Source organism: Eublepharis macularius, chromosome 7 (genome assembly GCF_028583425.1).
Source record: "Eublepharis macularius isolate TG4126 chromosome 7, MPM_Emac_v1.0, whole genome shotgun sequence".
Lineage (NCBI taxonomy): Eukaryota > Metazoa > Chordata > Lepidosauria > Squamata > Eublepharidae > Eublepharis > Eublepharis macularius.
The window spans coordinates 20,519,005-20,529,303 of record NC_072796.1 but is presented as its reverse complement, the minus strand read 5'-3'; the positions used below and the strand labels follow the sequence as shown (position 1 = coordinate 20,529,303).

At 44.2% G+C, this 10,299-nt stretch overlaps 1 protein-coding gene across 1 annotated transcript in view; it reads right to left on the bottom strand.

Annotated features, from left to right (window-relative positions):
- Window positions 1-1,584: 1,584 nt before the first annotated feature.
- FBXL7 (F-box and leucine rich repeat protein 7) overlaps window positions 1,585-10,299 on the bottom strand; it is a 198,051-nt gene continuing 189,336 nt past the window's right edge. The window contains exon 4 of the mRNA XM_054984398.1: window positions 1,585-2,321. Coding sequence (XP_054840373.1) covers window positions 1,585-2,321 — 737 coding nt within the window. The remainder of the gene's footprint in view (window positions 2,322-10,299) is intronic.

The following is a 10,299-nucleotide window of genomic DNA, read 5'->3' as shown; positions in this document are numbered from 1 at the left end:
CCTCTCAACTTTCCTACTAGCTGGGAGCAATCCTAAGCGGATATATTTGGAAGTAAGTCCCCTGTTATTCAGTGCTGCTCATTCCCCGGAAAGTGACCTTAGGATTGTAGTGAAAAGATCAGGCTCAAACAACCCTTTGGTGCTTAGAGACAAGTAAGAGCTAGAACTGGGATAATATAAATCAGCATGGTATAGCTCATCCCAAATGAGTGGGAATCACAGCAAACAAATCTATTGTCCCACTTGATGGGGAAGCATGTATCTGTTTGCCATCTGGTACGTCAGCAATGGCTAAGCTTTGTAGCAAGCGAGCCTCAAGTCAAGCATGAACAATAAGGGTTTCATTGGACGATCTCTTACAGGCCAAACACCACTTGCTGAGTCCGGAGGTGGTTTGCCTTTAACAAGCCCAACTAAGGAAGAGGCAGCCATACTGTGGGTGGAGAGCAAGGCAGGTACACAGGTGAGACTCTAGGCCACAAATGCAATTAGGGCACCTGTGCGACAGGTTGGTCACCCATGAAACTAGAGAGCAAGGCTAACAAAATCCCAAGGGGTGAGGAGGAGAAGATTGCTGGAGACTGAAGGCATGGTACACGATCATCACAAATGCATTCGCCCCTGAATTGTCAGGGAGAGCTTTGAAGCACATTTCAAGGGCTTCCTAGTAACCAACACAGAATCCACACACTTTTTGTTGAATTGTGGAGGAGGAGAGGATTTCTAGAACTCTATTCCAAGAGAGGGAGGATGTACAAGTGCTGAGACACAGGATGGTAGAAAAGATATTGACCACATTAAAGCATATGCATCTTACAAAGGTCTGATTCAAAAGAAGGTGGCTTATACTGCTTTTAGAGAGAAACTTTCAGTGGCATATTGGAAAGATGGACTCCTAAAGGAGCGGCAAAGAGTAGCAGGCAGTTTGATTTAGCAGTGAGGGACGTATAAAAAACCGAGCATATGCCTAAAAGCTAGTTTTGATATAATCTGCACGAATACGATCACTTGTAGGCCAGAGAGAGCGGTTGTATTGGACTTCTGCTGTGACACTGCTGTTCTCCGGGTTATAATTTTGGCACTGAAATATGAAACAAATCTCAACAAATTTCAAATTGCAACAGGGGCTAAGATGCCAAGAGTCCCAAGTCACCTAAAGCTTGCTGGGCTGAAGTCCCATTGAAAGCAATGAGATTGAATTACGACTTACTTCTTCCAGTAGTTTCAATGAGACTTCACAAACAAGATTTAGGTGGATCACAGCGCACAACATGGGAAACCAATAATAAACTTGGACTTCTGCTACTTGCCTTTTGTTTTCTGAACTCTACATACGTATCACTATCACAGCTTTAGTAGCCATAATGGCTAGCGAGTTAAGTTTTTAAAATAATCAATGCTGGCGGCATTCTGTAAATTTGAGCAAGGCCACAAAAGGGTGCCTTGTGGACCACACGCGGATGAAAAGTTCCACGTCTTCCACCCTGGCACAGAGAAGGTACAGTTGCAATATATGGATGGTGTGCGTGCATACATATAGACTTTTTTGTAATACTTTGCTTTTGACAAGTGTGAAGTTTCACATCAGAAGAAGGCAGGGTTGGTATGTTCAATAATGCAACGCTTGCAATGGCGTTTAACAAACCGCAAAGCTTCCACGGAGATCTCACAGTCCTGAACATTAAGCATCTGCAGGTCAAAGCAATTGGCAGCTACAATCTGCAGGCCTTGTCCGGTGATGCTTTCACATGACTTGAGGCTCAGTCGCTTCAAGTTGAAGCAGTTCAGAGCTAGAAACTCCAAGCCAGCGTCTGAGACCAGAGGGCATTTCCCAATGTCTAGAGACTTGAGTTTTGTGCAATTTTTGGCAAGGTACTCCACTCCATGGTCCGTGATGCCCTCACAGCCCCGCGCATTGAGGTAGCGCAACTTGCTGCAGTACTTAGTTATGTATCGGATGCCTACGTCAGTGATGCGGCCACAGTGGGCGATGCTGAGGTACCTCAGGCGCGACTCCAGCTTTGCGATCTCGCGCATGCCGAAATCACTGACAAAGCGGCAGTCGCTCATGCTCAGCTCCCGAATGGACGTGCAGTAGATCATCAGGTAGCGGAGGCCTTCGTCGGTGATGCGGATGCAGCGCCGCAGGTATAGGTGAGTCAGCTGAGTGCAGTGAGCTGCAATGGTGTGCAGTCCTTCATCCTCAAGGACAAAGCAGTCAGTCATGTCCAGGTAGCGGATGGAAATCTGTTTGCCATGTAGAGGGGACAGTTTGATGGACGCTTCCCTGGTTAGACTGATGCACGTCACTTTGGAGCAACCTAAAATTTAGAGGAAAGCAAAACAGTTAACTATTTGCAGCTCGGCAGCTATAGGTTTATGTCCCCCAAGGGTCATTTCGTAGAAAAATTACCACAGGAACTCATTAGCACAACTCATTTGCATATGTCACGCCCCTTAACATCGCCAGAAGTGTGTCATTAACATAACTGATTTGCATATGCCCCACCCTCTGATGTCACCTATCCTGGCTGTTTTGGACCCAATCCTGGCCATTCAGGGCCGAAATTGGGCCCAAAATGGCAAAAGGGGCTGAAAAGGGGCCCAAAATGGTCAGATGCCCAATCCTGGCCGTTTCAGGACCAATCCTGGCTGTTTTGGGCCTGATCCTGGCCATTTTGGGCCTGAATTGGGCCATTTCGGCCACCTGTCATGTGACCTTTTTGGAGAACTACTGGAACTGCGTTCCTGCACGTTCCCCCTCAAAATGAGCCCTGATGTCCCCCATGTAAGCCTTCCTATGATAGGTATTCTGATGTGTTGTGTGGATTCAACTATCCATTCCCAAGTAGCAAAATTGTCCCATGAATTTCGTAACCCAAGCCAACAATGGCCAGTATGTGGCTTGCAGGCCAGGACAGCTACCTGTGGCATTGTTGTCTAACTCCCGGTAGCCCTACACATTTGTAATTAAAGTTTGCCCACCATTTTGCTTGCAAAGAAAATTAAAGGGGTTTTCAATTTTGTAAGGAACGGAGACAGCCGACACTTTACTGGTGCATCTCTGGTTTTGATTTTAACTCATATGTGCAAGTAAAATAAACTTGCGTGCGCATGCAGTGCTGTGAGCTTACTGCTACGTGGCATCAACTTTAGTTATAGAGGCTGATCATTTGTGAGAGGGTTCATTTTAGAATACATTTCTGCTTCCTGGACCGGTACAGAAATTGGGCACCTCTGGCCACAAATGAGATCACTGGAACAGGAAAGCCTTGATTCAAGCAAACACAGACTTCTAAAGCGATTTAAAGATGCTTTCTGGGATTGATGTCATTGATTCAAAGGAATAAGTCAAGACTGCAGGACAAACAGGCCTCTCCAAAAACATCATAAACCACTGGCGGAGGCTGCAGAAGTCTTCCGAAGTCAAAGGGGGTTTGCTGAGTTTGAGAACCACTTATTATGGACGTTCACCTTCCTCCCAGAAGAGAAACCGGGACATGCTGTTCTGTTTGTGGTTGTATGTATCTGCAATCATTTTCCTTGCTCCAAATATTAAAGATGTCAAAACACGTAGACTCACAGATTTTTCCAGCGAGGAAATGGAAAGGATTGGAAATGGAAGGAGAAAGTTTCAAATCAACTGAAAGAACTTTGGCCAGCCCGTGAGATAATGTTTTGCAGTCAAGCTGACATACACATGAAGCCTGCCCAAAAACGAACAAGCCTGCTAAAACAAGAATTGGGGGAGCGGGCCGGGGGGGCAGGGGATCAGCATATTAACTTTTGACAGGAAGGTGTTATTTCTAGAATGCATTATTGAAGAGAACGAGGAGTGGGCTTGCACGTCAAAGTAATGACTCGCATTAAGTCTTGGGAGGTGGGAAACTGTATGGCTTATACAAACCTTCGAACTGTCAAGCTGTCATGGTCATACTGATAAAATCAGAATTTTACACGAACGCCATCATTATTCCATTCAGCCAGCCCGTTTAAAGCCACTTAGGCATGATGGCAAAGGCTGTCCCAATGCCTAGATACACACACGCTTGCCCAGCAGAATGTACGTTCAGGAACACACGTGCACACTCTTGGAAGTACAGATGTTTAGCCCATGCAAATACCAAGATGCAAATCCTTCCTTCCAGATGCTATTCGTCAACTAACTGCAACTCAGCTGAATGAATTTGTATCTAATAATAAAAATAATGATAACCCACTCCTCTGCAAGAGATGATACCCAAGTTGGGTCATAGATATTTCCTCACGTTTATTAAACTGAGACAGAACCACATGTATCATAACAGCAAGGGCTGCTAAAGTTTGGAAGCCTATAAAAGTTTCATAAGCAAACCCAGAATTTTTAAAGGATTAGTATTTTTTCCTAGAGTATGAAGAATGTGATCTAGATTCATATATAAATGCAGAGTTTTATTCTTACCAGTTTGCTGGTATGAATTGTTTAATTCTGCTCCCTGAAATACAATGGAGCTTATCAAATTGAAAATATTCTGTATTGTTTATTTATAAACGTATAAATATAAACTATATAGTAATGTATCTGAACTAAATTATGTTACTGTCAATAAGCCTGTTGAGAAGAAAGTGGCTTTGCACATAGTGAACCTGCTCAAGAGCTCCACCGTCCATTTTGTTGGGAATGATGGATAGCCAGTTGGAAATAAATTTGGAACTTTTTGTTTTTATATATGATCATGGCAGCAAAGAGTATTGTATGCACAAAAATGGAAAACTCCAACAATGCCTACAATGGAGGAATGGTGGATAAAAGTTTTGGAGTGTGTGTCAATGGCAAAACTTACTTCACTGATTAGAGAAAAGACATTGGCCGTTTCCACACACGTTGAATAATCCACTTTCAATACGCTTTAGTTATCCTTTAGAAGTGGATTTTTTGTTCCACACATGGAAAATCAGTTACAAATGTTCACTAAAGCGTATTGAAAGTGGATTATTCAACGTGTGTGGAAACGGCCACTATCTACATTTTTGGCTGAATGGAAACCATTTATAGACTTTTTACATGAAATAGATAATAATGATGTGTTTTTTATCTTTTATGTTTACTGTTTATAACTTAAATAAAATGTGTAAACGATCGGGGGGGAAAGAGCTCCACTGTGACTCTGATGAATTTAATAATAATAACATTCGGTTTATATACCGCCCTTCAGGTCACTCAGAGCGGTTTACAAAGTGTATTATTCTTATCCTCATGACAATCACCCTGTGAGGTGGGTGGGGCTGAGAGAGCTCCGAGAAGATGTGACTGACCCAAGGACACCCAGCTGGCTTCAAGCAGAGGAGTGGGGAATCAAATCCAGATTAAAGTCCTGCTGCTCTTAACCACTACATCAAACTGGCTCTGGAAATGGCATAGGACAAAAATCTCCTTCTGGAGAGCAGCAATTGTTTAAAATGTGAGTATGGAGTGCGGTAGTTCCAAGTCAAAGTGTGAGTATAAACTTTCCCTTTGGAGCTCTTGGGCACTACCACCCTTCTTGCCCAGCATCATTTAGGACCAGTCATCTTGCAGGTCTGCTTTTCATCCATTGCAGCCGCATGCCTAAGTAGCCTGATGCACACCTCCCGCCGTGCACTGACTCATCACGCAGGGAAGGAGAGCAGCCACAAGCACGCTGGCCGTGACCCCCACCCCTGCCTGTTTGTCTGCAGGGCACAGAGGAAGTGGCTGCATGCACACACACTCCCCATTGGGATGGACTGACCATTAAGGCCACCTGGAAAATTCACAGTGGGCTGAAAGCCTGGGGGAGCCACCCCTCCCCACCAGAGCCGATCCTCCTTGTGGGCCGCCCCCCTGCTGGGACCACCCCAGCCCAAAGAGGGGTGCCGTGAGTTCTCACTTCTGCAAGCCACAACCTGAGAAAAGGGAGGCACCTGGCTCTGACTCGCCTTGCCTTGCCATAGTGTGGGATGTGTGCCTTGCCCAGCTTCACCAGCATAAGGGACTCACCACAACAACGAACTTACACCCAGACCAGTGCCTTGGCCGGACACATCCTGCTCGTGGCACGCTCCCCCTCACTTCTTGGTGGGGGGGTGAGGGCCGTCTAGGCGAAGGGCCCCTTTGCAGGGTTATTCTCCCTCCCCATTCTCACGATGCTGATTTCAGAATGTAGTCATTCATTGGGAGGTGTGTATGTGTGCAGATGGTTCCTCTACGCAGCTGCACTCTATAGATAACCAGGCAATCACTCATGCCTGCTTTCTCTCCATTCGGGGTGAGTCAATGTGCATGGGTGTGCCTGTCTGTCTGTCTGTCTATACCGGGCTAGTGTATGCATCAAAAGCAAAACCAATGATGTTTCATGCTTACATTAATAAGGCAGTGTTATCTCACACCCTTACTCCCCAACCCCCTGCAAAAAGAAATGAAATCTATATACTAGAGATCTTCTGAAACCTAACCTCTCCAAATGTTAGCAAATCAGCAAACTATGAAATCAGATTTGCCATAAGGCAATGGCCCTGGAAACACAACATGCTCTCAACCATTCACATAACCTGGAGGAGGCAGTGATGGTAAGAGAGGGAGTGAACTGGGAGGGTCAAGCTACCATATAAAAATGTTACATTTTTAAAATTATTTATTACAGATTGTGTACACAAACACCATTAAAAATATAAAGGAATAAAAGTATAAATACCAGAACTCCTAATAAATGCATACAAGATTAAAAATTCCATACATATTGATGGAGAATCCAATGACCATGATACATGCATCAGAATAAATACTATATCATAATACTTTTTATAGTATCTAAAAATAAAACTGATCGGACATGTTTCGACCTGAACTGGCCTTCCTCAGTGGTCCTCATAATGCTATGTACAACCAGGGCTTTTTTTCTGGGAAAAGAGGTGGTGGTACTCAGAGGATTGCCCTCAGGGAAAATGGTCACATGGCTGGTGGCCCCGCCCCCTGATCTCCAGACAGAGGGCGGGACCACCAGCCATGTGACCATTTTCAAGAGGTTCCTGAACTCCGTTCTCCCGTGTTCCCCCTGAAAAAAATCCCTGTGTACAACTACACACATCCAGGAATTAATTATTCCAATAATAATTACAATTCAATTAAAATGAATTAAAAACCAGATGTTGCTGTTAAAATAGCTACAAAAGAAAAAGAAAACCAGAATTATTATATATGCATTACTGACACTTGTCAAAATTTAACCTCCCAAATTTAACACTATTATTACTTTGCATAATGTGTAGTTGCTAAAATTTTACACATAAGACCATGGAAAGACTCACATGGTTGTTTCACTACACATCTGACAATGCCTGTTATTCTGAAAGTAAATATATGTCAATTAGAACATATATATTCTAACTGATTGAAGCAAATAAGTAAAATATTCAAATTGTAAACTACCTGGTATAAAATAATACCTATCCCTGGAGGTGTGAAGTCTCCATCAATGATAGTAATGAAATGGCACATTCCCCAAGATGAATCATTAAATGGAAAAACTAGGGGGTGATGTAATCAATCCCCTACTTAGCTATTGTTGTTGTTCTACAAGGAAAGGGTGTAATCACATCTGAATCCCATCTACTTGAACAAGAAAGAAAGAGGAAGAGGTAGTATATTCCATCAGAGACAACAGGTCCAATCTGCGTCTTCATTGGGCCAAGCTAGAAGAGACGAATTACACTTGAATGGCAAGTGAACAGACTCACGTGTATTCCTCCCTGTTCACTTGTGCTCCACTTGCACTCTGCTATGTGATCGAGTGGAGTGCAAGTGGAGCACAAGTGAACAGGGAGGAATACATGTGAGTCTGTTCACTTGCCATTCAAGCGTAATTCATCACTTCTAGTTTGGCCCACTGAGTCCCAGAGGAGTGTTTGCAGATGATGTATCCAAAAGAGTTCTCTTTTCTGGAGCCGTTTAAACAGGTTGGAAGATGTATTCTGCACTGTTTCAATAACCCAGAACTTTAACTGTGTATCAGTATGCCCAGAAGCCAAATAGTGGTTTACAAGTGGAGCACACAATTTCTTTAATCTGATGCAGCTTTTATGTTCACAGATTCTCCCTTTAACCGGTCTTGTAGTCATTCGCACATACAATAAATCACAAGGGCATTTACCACAATAAATTACTCCTCTAGAGTTACAGCTACAAAATGAATCACTGGAGAAAGTTCTAGTATTGGCTGAGTTTTGAAAGGATCTCTTAGTCTCAGCCGAAGCACAAACAGCGCAGTGGCCACATGCAAAAAACCTTTAGGCATTCTATTTTCCTTATTCTCCCTTATCTCAGGTAGCCTACTCCTTACCAGGATACCAAGATATCTCTGAGATTTTTGGCTCTTTTAGTTGTAAAAAAAGAGGGCTTATGGCATCTAGGAATGTTAGCTAAGAGGTGCCAATATTTATTTATAATGGCTTTCACTGGTCTATATGTGCTGTTGAAAGTTAAACGTAAAATCATTCTATCCATTCCTTTTTCTTTAACTCTAGGGTAAGAAGAGTTGCCCGGGACGTATTATAAGACCTGTGAAAGGCTCTTTTTAGGATTCTAAAGGAATAACCTCTATCAGCAAGTTGGCTCATTAAAATGCCATCTTGCCTTCTGAAATCACTATCTACACTGCAATTTCTCCTCAATCTTATCAACTGGGAATATGGTAAATTTCTCTTAATATGACCTGGATGGAAACTGTCTATTGTTAGATAAGTGTTGGCATCTGTAGGTTTCCTGTACACCGCGGTTTGTATAGTATTGCCAACCCTTCTAATTTCAACATCCAGGAAATGTACTTTATGGTGATCATATGTTAAATGGAATTTTTAATCTTGTATGCATTTATTAGAAGTTCTGGTATTTATACTTTTATTCCTTTATATTTTTAATGGTGTTTGTGTACACAATTTGTAATAAATAATTAAATTTTTAAAACATTTTTATATGGTTGCTTGACCCTCCCAGTTCATTCTGTATGTTGGGTTGAGTTGTTAAACCCTTTCCCCTTTGTTTTAGGTAAGAGAGGGAGGTCACTGGAAGTGGAAGAAACAGGGGAGTATGAATGAACTCCGACAGTGGCTTTGCACGTGACATTTTCCCAGTCTGGGTTAGGGTTAACTTGCCATACTGGTTCAGAGAGAAACATTGCATGTACCAGCGTGCACAAAGGCCAGGTTTTTTTGTTACTCAGTAACCCACTTCCAATTACAACTTCCCAATGACTGTCCTCCTACCAAAACATGCTTCAGAAATCTATGGGCATGTCAGTATACATCATTGTTATCCTAACCCACATTTGCAGAGAAAACATGGTGAGCGAAGCAGCCTGGAGCAAAAAACTAGCAATGTGAGAATGTGAGCATCAGCTTGTGCTGGACCATGTTTCTTCCTCCTCCTCCTCCTCACTTTCCAAGACCAAAGCTTAAGCCATCTGCTGCTCAGCTCCTCCCAGTATCCTACTATATAAAAGGCTAAGCATATTCAAGACAACTCACTTCCCACCCTGGTGCACCACCAGAGGGAGCAGCTATGGAGGGAAGCCCAGATGAGGCAGCCAGACCTCCGAACCTGATCCAGGCCTAGGCTTCCCATCACGGTGGGAAGCCCAGGCTGGGATCAGGCTCAGAGCAGGCAGTAATGCCTGCCCCCTGCCTTCACACAGCTGGGATCAGGAGCAGAGCAGGTGGCAATGCCCATCCCCAGCTTTCACCCAGCTGGGATGAGGAGCAAAAAAGGTGGCAATGCCCGTCTCCTGCCTTCATCCAGCTGGGATCAGGAGCAGAGCAGGTGGGAATTCCCCACTGCCCTTCTCCCAGCTGGGATTAGGTGGGGAGCAGGTGACAATGCCCCCCTGCATTCAACAAGCTGGGATTAGGAGTGGAGCAGATGGCAATGCCTGGCCCCACTTCACTCAAATTTGATCAGGAGCAGAGCCCGCCAACCTCACCCAGCTGGGATCAGGCACAGAGCAAGTGGCAATGCCTACCCACCACCTTCACCCATCTATGATCAGGAGTGGAGTAGGTGGCAATGCCCACCGTCCACCAGCACCCAGCTAGGATCAGGAACGTAGAAGATGGAAATGCCCATCCCCTCTTCATCCAGCTCGGATCAAGAACAAAGCAGGTGGCAATGCCTGCTCCCTTCTTCACCCAGCTGAGATTAGGAGCGGAGCAGGTAGCAATGCCTGCACCCCGCCATCACTCAGGTGGGATCAGGAGCGGAGCAGGTGGCAATGCCCGCCCCAGCTTTCACCCAGTTGGGATTAGGAGCAG